This window comes from Pelophylax lessonae (genome assembly GCF_965119305.1).
Source record: "Pelophylax lessonae genome assembly, chromosome: 2".
NCBI lineage: Eukaryota > Metazoa > Chordata > Amphibia > Anura > Ranidae > Pelophylax > Pelophylax lessonae.
Window position 1 is genome coordinate 640,128,775 of NC_138769.1, and position 18,124 is coordinate 640,146,898.

General features: G+C 40.8%; 1 protein-coding gene across 2 annotated transcripts in view; it reads left to right on the plus strand.

Moving 5' to 3' along the window:
• The window catches only part of FRY (FRY microtubule binding protein), a 364,889-nt gene that overhangs the window by 237,433 nt on the left and 109,332 nt on the right, over nt 1–18,124 (plus strand). For both annotated transcript variants that reach the window (XM_082244584.1, XM_082244585.1), the window contains exons 34-38: nt 1,870–2,038; nt 5,281–5,371; nt 7,361–7,443; nt 9,763–9,913; nt 16,647–16,750. In XM_082244584.1, coding sequence (XP_082100710.1) covers nt 1,870–2,038; nt 5,281–5,371; nt 7,361–7,443; nt 9,763–9,913; nt 16,647–16,750 — 598 coding nt within the window. The remainder of the gene's footprint in view (nt 1–1,869; nt 2,039–5,280; nt 5,372–7,360; nt 7,444–9,762; nt 9,914–16,646; nt 16,751–18,124) is intronic.

The window sequence follows — 18,124 nt, forward strand, 5'->3', positions numbered from 1 at the left end:
GCACTGGGCTACACTTTGTGAACACTCCATGTATGTGTATAGCGTTGAGCGTAAATATAGGTTAAAGGAACTATGTCCCCTCAGTGAAATAGAACGGCATTAAAGGACGGATTCATTTCTCTCCGCTGGAAAACAGCTAAAAGGCCCCTTTCACATGAGCAGTTTTTCAGACTGTCAATTGTCCTCTATGGCATCTGCTCCAATCTGATCTGCTCCGCTAAAAACAGACGGATGGGGATCCATTCCCCATCCATCTAGCAGATCAGATGGCAGTCGGGGTGTAAACAGGCAGGTGGTCTGTTTTACATCCAACCTCCCATAGAGGAGAGCAGGCTGTGTCTGTGTCCACTCTGCAAATATGGAGCAGACATGGACCAGCCATCCGCCTGCTCAGCGGGGAGTCCGCCCAGTGTGGAAGGGGCCTTATCCACAGATCCCAACAGTCTTACAGTCTTTTTTCTCTGTTTCTGTTTATATATGCCATACTCCTCTCACTTATGTTTGAGGCATCTGCATGCCTGATGACATCAGAAATGTTCAAGGCTACAGTTCCTTTCTATTTTTTAAAAAGTATTAACCTAGCTGAAAATCAAATATGCTTAATGATGGGTCTGAATGACAAAACTGAAGCATTCTAGATCAATGCTGAGATTTGCCAATTTCCAGCGTGGGTTTAATGACGTGACCTGTCTTTATAGAGATAAGTCAAAACGCCATATTTGAAAAGCTCCCCAAATTCAGACAGGATCATATCATATGAAGTAGGGTACCCACTTGACCTCAACCTCTCCAGCATAGGTTATCGCATGTAGCAGAAAATTTCACCTCTCTGCACAGCGTTAAATACCACCTTAAATGCAGCTTTTAGGATAATTCCCAATGGTTAACACAAAATATACAGTATATAATTATGTTTAAAATAGGAATAGAATCAATAAATGCTCTAAGAAGTCCACTCACCCAGCGCACAAAAGCACTAAAACAATATATATATATATATGTATACAAAAGCGGTCTTAATGATGACCACAAGCTGCTGCTATAAAACTATGAAACATATAAACAGGTGTATCACTAAGTAGATAAGAATAAATTCCTCAACCACAGATAATACACTAGCAGCGCTATTTTGAGATGAAGTCTCTGTTATACAAAAACGCAATAGGAGAAAATTTGTGCAAACAGTCCCCAATATTGAACCAAAATCCCAGGTATCCGATCATCCACAATAGTGCATTCATCCACAATGGTGCACTCAGATCCTGGAAAAGCCTTCACCACACCGCCGTGCTCGCTTAGTGGTATTAAACTTACCAGAGCCAAATGAATACAAGCCAATGTATGCCGCTACACAAGGGATATATGCCCCGACTCCAGATATGTCTAATTCACAAGAAGCCTAGAACTTAGAAATGGGACTCTCTCCTCACTCCGCTACATTGGAATCACTCCGCATGTTCGTGGTGCATGTAATCAAATTAATAATGCCACATAGCGTAATCCTGCATAACTATTTATTCATCCAATCATACAAACTCTTCAAACATTGCACTTACAAAAATCAACATAGGTGAAAGCCTGTAAAAGCATAGGGTAAACCTGCATCCAGTCGCTGACCACTCGTAACCCGCTTGCCGCTCAGTACCTAGACAGTCAAGCTTCCGGGTGTGACGTAGGACGTTGGTATCCCTGGTGACCGCGTTAACCTTCTTTTGATGGTTGCATTTTTTAAAATGGTTCCTAAGTTGGTTTAGGTATATCTGATGAAAGTACCTATAACAGAACTGAATACAAAAAAAATGCTGTTTCTCATGATAACTTTGAGGCAGAAACTTTCCTCACAGACGTTTTTATTTTTTATTTCAACAGATCAAAAAAGTGGCAATCTACTTGTGTAGAAATAACACTATCCAGACAATGGAAGAACTTCTCTTTGAGCTGCAGCAGACTGATCCAGTGAACCCTATAGTTCAACATTGTGATAACCCCCCCTTCTATCGCTTCACTGCCAGCAACAAGGCCTCTGCTGCTCCCTCCGGTACAGAAGAAATGTGTTTGATGTGTAAAGTCTGATCCTTAAATATGTAACCCTTTTTTCTACTCATTCATGCGCTTTTAGCTTTCAACTATGAAGTATGCCGCAGTAAAGAGTTTGATTTTACAAACAGAGAAAAATAATTCTGTCCTCAAGGAATTCCTTCTTCTCAAGATCTGGTTAGCGGTTCTTGTTCTAGAAATCCATCTCCTTTCCTCCAAGCAAGTTTATTGAAATTTAACAAGAAAGAGCAACCATCTGACACAGAATTTTGTAACTTAGCTGTTTAAATTACATTCCTTTTTGAAGATCTGAGGTTGGAGTTAATAATTCTGTGAACCCGCTTCTTGTACAGATTAAACAAGGAAATATAGCAGTTGTTAGCTGAATTGGCATCAGTGTCAGGGTGTATGGTATAAAGACAAAATATAGTGAGCATATTTTCTGTTTTGGGCTGGATTTAGGCAGGGTTTGATCATCCACCAAGTCTTTACTACTGCTCAGGACTACCTTAGGGGAACCACCCCCAGCATGCCTGCAACAGGACACTTTTAAACCAGTCTAATTTTTTCATTGACCCAAGTGACTAGTTCTCATATACAGTATTTCTACTGATAATCTACAGGTAGGCCAGCACTAAAAACATTGTGGTGTTGATTTTACTAAAGACAAACAGACTGTGCACTTTGCAGGTACAGTTGCTTCAGAGCTTAGCAAATTAGGGGACGCTCTGCTGACTTTCATTATCCAATCATGTGCAAGCAAAAATGCAAGGAAAATGAAAAAAAAAAAAAATATGCATGTGATTAGGTATGCTTTGTAAAGTGAAACTGTACCTCATTTACTAAGCTCTGGAGCAAATGCACTTGTAAATGTGTTAGTCTGTTTACCTTTGGTAAATCAACCCTTTCTATTCAAATATCCATAGGAGTATATAGATAATTTACTTACACCAAGCAATATATCATTTTAAAAGACCAGCTTGGCCTGTCATAGCCAATCTGGAAATGAGGGGAGGTTTTTTGACATATTGCTGGACAGCTTTGAAGAAAAGTTGGAATATTGTACTTATTGTACCCTGACACACTCCATCCAACACAGAAACATCCATTTTGTCAAGGGTTCTATTTAGTGACGTTGCTTTTGGATGGCAAGATGGTGTTCTAGCTTGAGAAATTATTCCTATAGCTTTGTGCCTCTACACCCCCCCCCCCCACCCCAATGTGACACTTCCCTTCAGAGTGTTCTTCATAGTGTTCTTTCACTTCAGAGTCAAATGGGACCTAAACGAAATCCTTCTCTGCAAGGATTTTGAATGTTTGTTCTATGGTTTTGTCTCCTCTAGACACTCTGGTTTCTTCCCAGAGCATAGAAACCTAAAAGTAGATTGAGTTAAAAAAGTAATTTAAAGTGGAAGTTCATCCTAAAACTAAATCTCTAAATCTACTTGCATCCACACTCTAAGACTAACCTATTTAGCCCTGTAAAGAAGATATCGCTATGCATACCTTTTCTAAAGCTGATCTGGTGCGGTCTCCAGCAGCGGCAGCTCTGTGCTGGAGAGAACCAGCAACGGCTGGGAAATTCCTAGAAAGTGACATCACCCATATAATTACTATAGGGCTTCCGTTGCGTTTTTGGTTGCCTACTGTTCATCGGCCTCCATAGAGTAGCTGCCGCTGACAGCTCAGCCTGGAACCGGACCGGAGTGGCTTCAGATAATGTATGCATAGCGATTTCTTCTTTACAGGGCTAGATAGGTTAGTCTTAGATTGTGGATGCAAGTAGATTTAGAGATTTTAGTTTTAGGGTGAAGTTCTACTATAAATCTGAACTCCATGGAAGCAGATAAATATGCACTTGAAATTAAAACATGGTCACTGGTTTACCTACCAAAGGATTTTTAATTCCATGCTGCCAGCTCTTTGATCTAGGTAGCTCAGCCAAAGCGCACTAACCCGTCCTTGACCTCCAGTGCAGTAGCAGTACAGTTGATCAAGAACATACCCAGAGCTTGCTGACTGGACACTGAAGCAGCAGCAGGCAGAGGAGTAGAACCTGATTTAATGCATCCTTTTGCCAGTCTAAGAAATTAAACTGAAAGTTTCACATATTTTCTTTAGAATGCTATAGCTTTTACTTTTATATATAACCAGTAGTAGAGTCTCGCACTGTGTTAAAGCTGGTACGCATGGGCCAAATATCTGCCAGTGTGTATATCAGCATATCCGATGGAAGCCGGTCTAACGTCCAGCTTCTGTCAAACGGGCATTCTTGAAAACCAGCAGCCGACCGGCATCTGATCAGCGCTCACAACCAATGGCTGCAAGCTCTGATCGGTGTGTCCTGGTAGGGGGGCAGTCCCCCTGTCAGAACACAATAGCATAGCGGGGGAGATCACAGAACACAAGCGCCGGGCTGGACAAAAAAAAACTTAGTGTGTACACCGCATTACCCGTTGATTAAATGTAAAAAGGTTAAAGATTGACACGCTCTAAATAAGTTGGTTTAAAGTATTAAAGATACTATGTATTTTATTTTTATCTCCATGGAGATAAGATACATGGTGCTTTTTATTTCCATGTGTACTTGGAGATAAAAATTCAACTTGGGTCATCCATTGATAACAATCTCCTGACTCAGTTTATTATTAAAGCTTTTTAGCCCCCATTAACACGAGCGTTTTTCTGCTTGTTTCCCTACACCTGACTATAGTTAACTTTGCAGAATTTCATTCCATCCAATTGTTTTTGTTCACATTTGTACGTTCAGTTGCCCTTTGTTCTACAGCCTATGTTTAAAAAAGTACATGAGCATTATTCAAAGATTATTGATCCCATAGGGTTTAATGGGGGGCATCCATAATGTATGATGCACACATTTTTGCACGTCTTCATGCATTTTAGTGTGTGTTTTTACACCTGAAGAACTTCTCTCTGCCTGTAGAACTGCACTCCTCCACTTAGCCCAGGAAACAAACTTGTGATACACGTGCAAAAAATCTCTTGTAATAAACCTTAACAAATCATTGAGTATTCTGCTCAGGGGTGAGTGCAGGCTTGTGACCACCTCTACCTGTAAATAGGCAACCACTCCCATAAGGGGCAAATTCAGCTCTTGTTTCATGAAATAACATACAGTTTGCAAGTTTGAAAGAAAGCAGAAACTGGATGGAAATTGTTTTTCTTTCAAACATGAGGTATGGCCATTGTGCTATTATTGATTTATTTTACTTTGTCTGCCAGGTACCACCTCAAGTAGCAATACAGTGGTTGCTGGTCAAGATGGCTTTCCCGATTTGGAAGAGAGCAGACAAGCCAAAGATGCAGATGAGAGGTGAGTAACTAGTATCGTATGTATCATTCTTCTTTTTTGCACGTTTTAATTCAAAGACTGTGCTAAATCCAACTGGGTTGGATTGTTGTGTGAAAATTAAACATACAGCATCTCACAAAAGTGAGTACACCCCTCACATTTTTGTAAATATTTTATTATATCTTTTCATGTGACAACACTGAAGAAATGACACTTTGCTACATTGCAAAGCAGTGAGTGTACAGATTGTATAACAGTGTAAATTTGCTGTCTCGACACACTCAACACACAGCCATTATTGTCTAAACCACTGGCAACAAAAGTGAGTACACCCCTAAGTGAAAATGTCAGAATTGGGCCCAATTAGCCATTTTCCCTCATGGCATCTCATGGCAAAGAACTCTCTGAGGATATGAAAAAAAGAATTGTTGCGCTACATAAAGATGCCTAGGCTATAAGAAGATTGCCAAGACCCTGAAACTGAGCTGCAGCATGGTGGCAAAGACCATACAGTGGTTTAACGGGACAGGTTCCAATCCGAACAGGCCTCGCCATGATGGACCAAAGAGGTTGAGTGCACGTGTTCAGCGTCATATCCAGAGGTTGTCTTTGGGAAAAAGAGGTATGAGTGCTGCCAGCATTGCTGCAGAGGTTGAAGGGATGGAGGGTCAGCCATACGCCACTTACTGCATCAAATTGGTCTGTATGGCATCCCAGAAGGAAGCCTCTTCTAAAGATGATGCACAAGAAAGCCCGCAAACAGTTAGCTGAAGACAAGCTGGCTAAGGACATGGATTACTGGAGCCATGTCCTGTGATCTGATGAGACCAAGATAAACTTATTTGGTTCAGATGGTGTCAAGCGTGTGTGGCGACAATAAGATGAGAAGTACAAAGACAAGTGTGTCTTGCCTACAGTTAAGCATGGTGGTGGGAGTGTCATAGTCTGGGGCTGCATGAATGCCACCAGCACTGTGGAGCTACAGTTCATTAAGGGAACAATAAATGCCTACATGTACTGTGACATACTGAAGCAGAGCATGATCCCCTCCCTTCAAGGACTGGACCGCAGGGCAGTATTCAAATAAAGCGACCCGAAACACACCTCTAAGATGACCACTGCCTTGCTATAGAAGCTGAGGGTAAAGGTGATGGTAAGGCCAAGCATGTCTCCAGACCTAAACCCTATTGAGCATCTGTGGGGCATCCTCAAACTGAAGGCGGAGGAGCGCAAGGTCTCTAACATTCACCAGCTCCGTGATGACATCATGTAGAAGTGGAAAAAGACTCCAGTGGCAACCTGTGAAAAATGTGAGGGGTGTACTCACTTTTGTGAAATACTGTACAATGTGGTAGGTAATTAGAGGCACCAGTTTTACCTTTGTCCTAATATTCTGCTGTAGTTTTTTTTAATTACTTCTTATATTTGTTACTGTTTTTGTGCAATATTATTGCTTTTAAAGATGTTTGTCATATGATTTAAAAAATCTAACCAAGCAGGAATCATGAGTGTTTGCAGTGTTACATAGTTCTTAGTGTTGCTAAATGATGTTTCAGTCTAAATATTCAGTTTCTTATCAGATATGAAGCACAGCGCACCAAATAGATTATACAAAATTAGCAGTCTGCCAATTTGAATAAAGTGGACATGTAGTAGCATAAACCTCTCTAATTGGCCACTTTCAAACCATAGTAGGCAAATGCTTGCCAGTTGTATTTTTTTTTTTTTTTGTTAAGGGGCCCGGGATGTGTAAATATGCAAGGCCTATGTACAGTTGCCTGGAGAATCACAATATTGTTTATACCAAAAGTTTACAGTTTTCATTTTTGATGTCTGCAATATTTAACATATCAAATTAATATAAGATAGCAGACAATTCGACACTACACAGCTCCATTAGAGATCAGCACAGGCTCTATGGAAATTTTTAGAATTTTTGTTTCTTAAATATTGCTAGGGAAAATTTTTATTATATTTTTATTATACCATGCTATTGTGTTTTGTTGTAAGGTTTGGTAATATTATTAGAGCACATACAAGACTGGAATCAAGATACAGTAACAGCTCTGGAGGATCCTATGATGATGATAAAAGTAAGATTTATTTTTCTGAGGGGGGGTTTTCCTGCTTTTTTTCTGCTTGTACTAAGCATGGTAAATACTATTCAGTATGCACAATTTACTAAGACAAAAATACATATTCAGAGTGCAATATTACATATTGGCAAGTCAGAAATCACCTTCCTAAGTACACTACACAGCCAAAATCTGATCGGTTACTGTTGGTTACAGTGCAGTATTGCCTTTGCACCATATCAAAGACCTGTACCAACATTTGGAGAGGTTTGAAGGGACTTGCCACAGAGTGTGATAGAATGTTTTGGAAAGTCATTCCAGCTGTGCCATTTGCCATATTCTACTTTACATTTCACATACCAATACTGTGTCAATATATATATATACAGAAAGTTTGTGTATATATATATATATATGTGTGTGTATGTATATATATATACATACACACACACACACACATCTTGCTCAAAGCATTTTCTGATAAAACTATTTGGACTGATCAGGTTTGCTCTGCTTATTTGGGGTCCTAAGTGATGCCTTTTATTTATTAGTTTTTTTTAGCAGTTTGTGCTATAAATAAATTTGAAAGGAAATTGTATGCATATCTGGTTGTCCTACCAATACATTGGGGTTGTTGTGATATGATTTCCCCCTTTTGTAGCATTCCCGTTCCCTGGTTTCACTGCATCATATACATGATTGCACCTTCTGCTGCAGTGCCTTCCTTTTTAATTTCTTCATATTAAAAAAAAAAAAAAAAGACCCGTAACAGTTGCAGTCCGTTAGATAATGGGGTGTCATATTACACATACATGAATAAAAAAAAATAAAAATAAAAAAAAGCGGCAATGGAGGCTAAAGAATTGTTACTTGCCTTACAGATGGGCCTGGCTATATGTATAGTTTTGCAGTGCTATTGAAATCAGGTTCTTTGATTCTGCACTGTGAAGTAATCTGTTATGCTTGCTTGAGACACATTTTATGATGCAGCGATTTGGGCTGATTTCCTCCATGGACTGATAGTCTTCATTCAATAACGTTAGCTTTGATTGGAAAATGTATGTGAATAATCACACAATTTATTATGTGAAGATTCTCAGCTCCTTTAACAAATCAGACTCATTATGTAACAGAAGCCATCAGGTCACCCTAATGTAAAACAACTTTAGCTTTATTCATATTAGAAATCCATAGTGCTAAACTATTGCTGATAAAGATTATAAGCACAGATAAAATAAAGTGCTCGAGCTGACCTGGTGCAACTTAGAACTTGTTACCCCTCCTAGCTGTATGACTAATAATAAGATATTAGTGGAAATTAAAAAAAAAAAACCTAACTAATGCTAAACCTGTACTCTGCCACATTCTAAACCAAATTTTTCTAACCCTGTAAAGCAAAAATCTCTATACTTGCCTTTTCTGCTGCCGATCTGGTCTGGTCCCAGCATCAACTGTCAGGGTTGGATAGATTAGGTTTAGAATGTGACAGAGAGCAGGTTTAGAGTTAGTTCGTTTTTGCCTGGACTTACACTTTAAAGAATCCCATGAAGCACTATCCAAATCCACAGCTTAGAAGTATGACCAAAGCTCTTTTGGACACACTTCTCATGTGGGTCATAGGAGTGCACTTACTTTTGCAGTCCTGCGACCAATCTAAAGCCCACTGTCGGCCAATGTCACAGAATTGCTTCAGACTCTGCAAGAATCCTGACAATAATGTTGGGATTCACCCAGATGCCTAATTGGCAACTAGATCAGCCTCTCAGGGTGCTGCTGAGAGCCTGAGCTAGCTGTTCCACTCGCTCTTCAGCCCGGTGCTCCAGGTAGCGCTGGAGGGGCAGAGCAGAGAGCCGTAACTGATAATCACTGCTATTTGCTCAGAGCAGATAGAGAACTGAGCAATCAGCAGTCATGTGATTGCTCAATTCTTGGGCTTAGAGCCAGCGGGGGACAGCTGCAACATCAGACCGATGCTTCAATCGTGGGGGTAAATATTTGTTGTTTTTTTTGTGATTCCCACACTTTTTTTTATTCAAACAACCACAATTTCTGTGAGAGACCGCTATGGTATGTGTGTATATATATACACGCCACTCACTAATTCTAGTTTTAACAATTTGACTTGCACAGGCAACATGAAGACAAGAACATGGGTTTTACTGACTGCAACAAAAACGCTCAGAAGGGCGGCACCAGCTGAAATTTTTAAAGCACTTTGACTAATTTGCTCTTGAATTGTTTAGCTCATCCTGTGCTTTTATAAACTGGGACTTGCTCAAGCCTGTTTCTGCCTTTATGAACTACAACTAATCAACATCATCTTCTCATCTCATCTAGATGACCCAGTGTCTCCTTACATCAGCTGGCTCTTAAACATAGTGGAAAGCAATCAGCCACAACCTCTGCCCATGCCCTGCAATGGAGGATGCTGGGCACCATTGGTAGACTATCTGCCGGAAACCATAACCCCACGGGGACCACTTCATAGGTAAAGAGGAGGAGCTTGGTTATATCAACGTATCATACTTTTTTCATGTCTAAAACCTTTTTTAACATTTCTTTGTCTAAATATGTCCTTAACTGTAAGCACTGTGGGATGCATTGCCTGGAACTGTTACTGTGAACTGTTGGGCTGATTATTTGAACTTTGGTAGTGAAATGGTATTTTTACTTGTTTACTTGTTTTTGTCATATACATTTTTAAAATAAACGCTTGTAACAAAAAAATATAATTTTTGGAATATATTTTTGTGCAGGTGCATTTTCCCCAGATTCCTGCACATTTAAAATATTTTTTAATGGAATACTTTAGAAATAGAAATTCTAACCTAGTATAAAAGCACATTTTGTACATGACTAAATGGCTGGGCTTGGTAAAACAATGATATGATATAAATGGGTGGGCACACTAGGGAAGTACATTTTTGAACCATAGGAACCCAACATATTTGAGAAACAGACCAGCTCTTATGGCTAAGATTGCTGGTCTGGCAACTTTAGGTGTTTAGTTTACTGCTTTGAAATATTAACGTTGCTTAGTTAATTAAACCATAAAAATACAAACCAGGGATCCATCTTCTTAATGAGGTTTTTTACTCTGTAACTTGCTTTTCATTCTCTGGCTTGTGATGTAGTTGTCCTGGTCTGCCCCATGGGCCATAATCTTCTAAATATTGAACAAATCAGAGAAAAAAACTTCTAGTATACCCAGGAAGAGTAAAAGGGAAAGTCTCAAAAAGTGTGCTAGAGTAGATTTGTTTCAATCCCAGAGTTCAGCTTTATTTTTTAGAGTTTTGATGAGAATGGTAAAGTGTTAGGGACAACTTAAAATAACTTTTTTTTTTTTAATTTTGGATACAATAAAGTAGGGTTATAACGCCTGTCAGATTTTTTTTTCGCCATCTGTGTCCCATAGCCAAAAAGGAAATGAGATCAAATCCCTGCCAATTCAGGAAATTCCTTGGGAACCCCCAGATCACCAGAACTAATGTCCCCATTGGAAGATTCCCCTCTATTATTTTTCTGGGGACAACCTGAAATTTGGGATTTTCTTGTATTTCTATTTTCAATAAGTTTTAGTAACATTTTATAGGTTACATAGCATAACCCGTATAAGCATATAAAAGTAACCAGCATGGAAAATTCCAGAGTGCATTTTATAACTCATTAGAGACAATAGAAATGATTACAATAAAGGGCAATAAGTATGTCAAATCACATATTGGTTGCACAGTAGTGATTCACATTGTATAAACGGGGAGAGGAGGAGAAAGGGTAAACCGTGTGCGTTCGGTACATTGGAAGACGCTCTTGGATTAGCTGGAAAGGTCGGGTCCACTGTGCAGAGAATAGCCAGGAAACATATTAATAGAATCCTCCAAAGCAAGGGGGCCAAGAGAGAAAGAAGAGGGAAGGAATGGAACAGTATAGAAAAGGAGAGAGCAAAACAAGAGGACGATGTCGGGGACACCCAATCAGATATCTAGGGCTTCAAATGTCTATAGCAATGTATAGCTTTCTGGGGAAATGGAGGGATGAGTGTATTGTATTAATGGGGCCCAGGTTTTTAGAGATTTCTTGTGTGTTTAAGACCTATGTAGCCAATATGAATTGTGATCTTGTGAGGAGACCTGGGGGAGAAGGAGCATGTTAGCAATGTTTGTAACAGTTTGGGGACCTTTGTCCAAAATCTGGTTAGCATGGAGCAAGACAATCACATATGGGGTACGTCCCCTGGGAGGGAGCAACCACGTAAACACTTGTCCTGTTAACCATGATCATTGAAAGTTAAAGTAAAAAATAGGGTGAATCTTCCTAATGGGGACACAGACAGCACAAAGAAACTGACGAGCATTCTAATCCCTCTCCAATCTATCCAAAATTAGAAAAAAAGTTTTGCCTTTAGTTATACTTTAAGGGTAAGGATATGATTAGAGGTTAGCGCATGTAGAGCACAGATTTTTCACCTGTGTCACTGTCAACAGGTTCTTGACGCTGAAAGCTTTTGTATTGAGGGAAATTACCATAGGCTCAAAATGGGACTGGATATTTATGAAGTGAAAGCAGAAAACCAATGTCAATGCATAAATCTATGCGGGTTGCTGTATATCCAGCATTAGACCTAATGTAAGGAATGCCTGTAGCAGACTTAGAAAGAAATGTGAAGGAGCAGTAATCAAGCTCTGTAGGTCTTTTGTGCGTGCAGACTGAAGATCATGTGAGGGAGCTCATTCCACACCGTTATCAGTGCTGACATTTTTTGAATTATTTTCGTTGCCAGTGTTGAAAACAGACATTAGGAAATAGAAAACAGACATGTACGTTCTGTTCTGCATGACTGGTGTGCGTGTCAGAACACAGGTGCTTCTCTTATTTCACCAATAATGCACACAGTGACTGGTGCTGATTGTCTACACCAGACTGTCTAATTCTCCCTGACGTATTACTGGTGTTAGGCAGTAGTCAAGGCATCAAAATTAAGAGTTTATTAGAGACCCCCCATATGCATTTACACTCGTCAGTTATGAAAATATATTGTGAAATACCTCAGAATCATTTTCTACAGTCCTATCACATGATCTAGCTAGCTGTCCACCTTCATGTTTCTAGGAGAAGGGGACCCTGAGGAGGCTCGAGTTAATGTAGTACAATGTAGTCACAGGACACTGGGAACTAATTTGAATTTTATTTGCTCTGTAAAAGATTTAGTAGGCATGAGATGGGATTGTTCTATTGTGTCAAGTTGACCTTTGTAAATGAAGGAAGAGATGTAGAGACACAGATGCTGTTGGAGAGTTCCTCCTTTAGTGTGCACTCTGAGCTGTGGGGGCACTGGACATGGCAGAACTGCCACCATTATAACCCATAGAAATTATTACGGAGATCAAGACTAATAATAATGCCCATTATGTCAAGAATGCAAGCATCAGTGATGCAAGGCTTGGAGGATGGAACTAATGCATGGGACAGAGACATCCAACACTCCTGGTAGTGATGAATGCCTAGAAGATTGACAGAGGCTTCAGAGATAGAGAACGCGAGCCTCCCGATAACATAAATATAAGAGCTCTTCTCCTGCAGGGCACCTTCTTTTTTTTTTTTTTTCCCACCCTGAAAGGGTTGCTTTAAAGTAGAAGTTCAGTGAAAAGCTAACTAAGGGCTCTTTCACACGGTCCGCCTCCGTAGGCAGATCCGAGCTGCTCAGCGGGGATCGATCCGCCGATCCCCGCTGAGCCGGCGGATGACAGCTTCCCCATAGAGCTGCATGGAGAATCCGATCAGATCCCCCTAAAAAACTGACAGGCGGATCTGATCGGATCGCCCGTGTGAAAGAGCCCTAAGGCTAAACCTACTCCCACCCCCATTCTAAGCCTATTCTATTATGTAACCGTGTGAAGAAAAGATTTGTATACTTACCTGCTCTGAAGCCGCTCTGGTCTAGTCGCATGATCTTTCTAGCAGTGGCTTCTGTGTAGAGGAGAAATTGGTAAAAACAGCTGCAAATGCCTGGGAGATGACGTCATCCATAGGCCTAATATGGTGCATCAGTTGTCGACTGTTCCTCTACATTGAAGCCACCACTGATAGCTGATAATAGGACTGGGCCGGAGCAGCTTCAGAATAGGTAAATATACCCCGCTTTTCTTTACAGGGTTAGATAGAATAGGCTTAGAAAGGGGGTTGAGTAGGTTTAGCCTTAGTTTGCTTTTGACTGAATCTGTCATACAAATCTTTATTTGAAATCACATCTTTATTATTTTTTGTAAATAATATAGTGTGGGTGGATTTTTATCAGTCACAGGCTGTCACGCCCCTCCAGCCTGTGTCTTAGAAAAAGAGGGAGGTGATTCCTTCATTATTCTACATGTAATAGCCCACCCCCATTGTGTTTAGCTGGTTAGTGAGCATGGAGGAGGAGGGAGATAGTGGGCAGTCATTTACCGCTGTGTGACTCTATAGTCACATGGGCTGCTCAGATGTGATGGGGAGGAAATTCTCATGAACTTCATAGAAACTCCCTGAAAACTTAGAGCAGGGGTCTGCAACCTTTAAGACATAAAGAGCCACTTGGACCCGTTTCCGAAGGAAAAAAAAAAACGAGAGCCGCAAAACCTACAAAAACCTACCGGGGGGGTCAAAAACAGGGACGTAATTAGAAATCACAGGGCCCCATAGCAAAATTTGCTATGCCCAATGATCATACCCCAATGCAGAGACCAGCGTACATGCCCCTTTCAATGCAGTGACCAGCATACATGCCCCTTTCAATGCAGTGACCAGCATACATGCCCCTTTCAATGTAGTGACCAGCATACATGCCCCCTTACAATGTAGTGACCAGCGTACATGCCCCTTACAATGTAGTGAACAGCGTACATGCCCCTTACAATGTAGTGACCAGCGTACATGCCCCTTACAATGTAGTGAACAGCGTACATGCCCCTTACAATGTAGTGACCAGCGTACATGCCCCTTACAATGTAGTGACCAGCGTACATGCCCCTTTCAATGTAGTGACCAGCATACATGCCCCCTTACAATGTAGTGAACAGCGTACATGCCCCTTACAATGTAGTGACCAGCGTACATGCCCCTTACAATGTAGTGAACAGCGTACATGCCCCTTACAATGTAGTGACCAGCGTACATGCCCCTTACAATGTAGTGACCAGCGTACATGCCCCCTTACAATGTAGTGACCAGCATACATGCCCTCTTTCAATGCAGAGACCAGCGTGCGTGCGTGCCCCCTTCAAAGCAGTGTGTGGGCCCCCCCTGAGGCATTACTTCACACTGGAGCCGCGGCAAAAGTTCAAAAGAGCCGCATGCGGCTCCGGAGCCGCGGGTTGCAGACCTATGACTTAGAGCATTGAGCATGTGCAGAGTTGCCACCACAGCTGCAAAATCACTTACTGAATTGGGGACATGAGCATGAAAATCTCATATTGACTGAGGCTTCATTCACACCAATGCGTTTTTTCATGCTTTTTGCAAAAACGCAGGGCATTTTTTAACATGGCTTCCTGTGGAACACATTAACATCAATGCATTTTTGTGCCTCTGCGTTTTTTGGAAAATGTCAGGGACTTTTTTAAACCCATAATGGTGCTTTTTTTTCATTTTTAGTTAATTAGACTTCAGTGGAGAAGCTGCAGAAAAGCATGTAGTGCGTTTTTATTGCAATTTTGCCACGATTCACAGTTTTTAGTCTGCCCAACAACATATTTTCTTACAAAAACGCTGTAAAATTCCAGCGAAATTGCAGTAAAAAGCACTGCAGAAAGCTCAAAAGCAAACTGCGTAGGTGTGAATGAAGCCTGAGTCAGTATGAACAGCATGTAATAAAGCATTTATTAATTGTTTATGATGTGGGTTTAGTAACACGTTAAGGATAAAACCGGTTTCTTTGTATCAGTTTAGCTGCATATATTACCATTAATGATTAATATGGAGAGGCAGTATGCCTTCTTGGCACTCATAGTAAATGATTTTGATCAGATCTAAAATAATCCTGGCCTTTGGGGGGACAAACAGAATATAAGTTCATTAATACAATATTTAATAAGTGTTCATACAGTGAGAACATCCTAGAACAGACACACTCATCTAACATTGTGGTAATGTAGTGTGCAGCCGTGGATATTTCGATGTTGATTAGCAGGTGTCAAATAGAATAGAAGCATCTCTTGTTGCATTATGGGAGAAGAGAGGTATATTTCCTGGCTCAAAACTGCTCTGCTGTAACATTCTTGGGTAGGGGAGTGATCATTTGCTAGCCATTACTTTTTTGTTCAGTTGTTACACTAGTGTCTGACTGCTTGGGGCAAAGGAAAATAGTGTTTGCACTCCAGAAAAAATTTAAATTCTGGTAGATTTATTCATTCATACAAGAACAGAGAGTCCCTGCCTGGGACCTCCTCTAGGTCACAAGACAGGGAATCTTTGTTATCAACTAAGTTATCAGTATTTGAATTTTCATTGGAGTGTAGTTAGTCTTTTCCTTTAGATCTGTGCAGGCTGTGGTGCAAACTACGAGCCCCTGCTGTTTATCATCCGATCTTCCATAAAGGTGACCCGATTCAAGGCTTGGGAGCGGTATATCCAATACTTTTGGTGCTAATGCTGTCTAAAAACAGTTTTCTTGTCATGTTGATGCTTTAGGTAAAGTCAAAATTCTGGATCTTCTGCCTTTTCTGGGTATGCCCCAAAGCCAGAGAGCCAGAATGACACACCAGAAACTAGTATTTTCACAAGGAAATCGGCATAGTACATATATGTATTTCTCTACTGGCAGGTTAAATTTAAAGTAAAAAAATAATTTTATTTTGGAGTTAAAGTGGAAGTAAACCCTCCTGTCATTTTCAGCCAAGGAAGCTGCCATCTTGGCCTCTGTTTAATCTTCAATTGCCATGATGCTGCACCTGTGATCAGTTGTGATACCAGCCATTGGATGGTTTGACAGTTTGGTCGACAGCACAAGCAAATGTAACAGTTAGCAATCCTGGCATGTTTGGAATGTAACTGTTTTCCGAGACAGTTAAATCAATGGGTTTACTTCCGCTTTAAATACCAGCCATCACTGCATTTCCCAGATATGGTTAGTCATGGTATATAACGGCCATACAAAGTATGGGTGGCAGTTTTACAGACAGGATTCTGATGAGTGTAAGATAACATCATTGTACAGTGATTGGCTGAGCTCTCTGTTTTTACCTGTGCAGGTGCAATATTGCTGTCATTTTCATGACCGAAATGGTGGTAGATCATAGTGTGAGAGAAGACTGGGCCCTACACCTTCCTCTGCTGCTCCACGCTCTCTTCTTAGGCAAGTATTTGTCATCTGCATACATCTTTTAGCATAAAAGACTCTTCTGTCCTTACACAGCTAATTATCAGGAGAAATACATCCTCATTTAAGGCCCCTTTCACACAGGCGGACCGTTCAGATCCACCTGTCCATTTTTTTAATCTAAACGGATGCCCCATGCATCTCTATGGGGCATCGGATGTCAGCATAGACATGTCCGCTGACATCCGATCCGTCAAATCTGGGCGGATGGAAACCCTATTTTCCATCCGTCCAGCGGATCGGATGAGAACGGACAGACGGTCCATTCCCATCAGATTCCCCCATAGAGAACAGTGGGACCTGACAGCTCTGTCTCTGCACACAGCACGGAGACACAGCTGCCATCCGCCTGCTCAGCGGGGGTTCGGCGGATTGATCACCCGCTGAGAAAAACAGAGTCCGCCAACAGACTCCCCTGTGTGAAAGGGGCCTTAAGGTGTCTGAAATAAAAATTGTCTTTGTTGCTCAGTCCATTTCAATCTGCAATGAGCTATAATTTATGGATAGAAAATGCTTTATTTTGGCTGTAGTTGGGCCAACAGAGACATTCTGATAACTGACCCATTCAAAGCAGAATTGTGTGTTTACATACTATGTAATCAGAAAATGATTAATAGAACACTAAATAAATGAGGCACGGATTTTAATTGTAAAAATTTAATTCAGATAAAAAAACTTGGAATAGTATTGTTTGTTAGCACTTCCTTTTTCTTCCTGCCCCTACATTTCTATTCCCTTCACATAGCTACTCCTTTTTGCTATATTCCTTTCTATCCAAATGCTTCCATTCCATGCTTCTCTCTTTTTCTCTTGTCCCTGTCCTTACCTTCTGTACTGTTTCCTTCTCTTTCCTACAGTGCCTTCCTCCTCCTCCCCATGCCCTTCCCCTTCCTACCATACCTTTCCCCTCCCTAACATGTGCTTCTCTTCCCTACCATGTCATTCTACTCCCTGTCCATGCCTTTCCTTACTACCATGTTATTTTCCTGCTTACCATTCCCTCCCCTGCCTACCACGCTCCTCTCTTTCTACCAGGCCCTTCTCCTTTGTACTATGCCCTTCTCCTTTGTACCATGTCCTTCATCTTTGTACCATGCCCTTCTCCTGCCTACCATGCCTTTTGGCCTCCCTAAAATGCTCTTTTCAAATTCTATTGTGCCCTTTTCTCCGTCATGCCCTTCTCTTCCCTACTATGTCCTTCCTATCTTTGGCCTCTCTTTAATATAATTCCATGTACATACTGCTTGTATAACTTCTTTCAACTGAATTTACAATATATTTTGGTTTACTTATTTCTGGAATGTGGGTTTTATCATTCAAGAGACCAGCCTTAGTTTATTTTCCTAAATA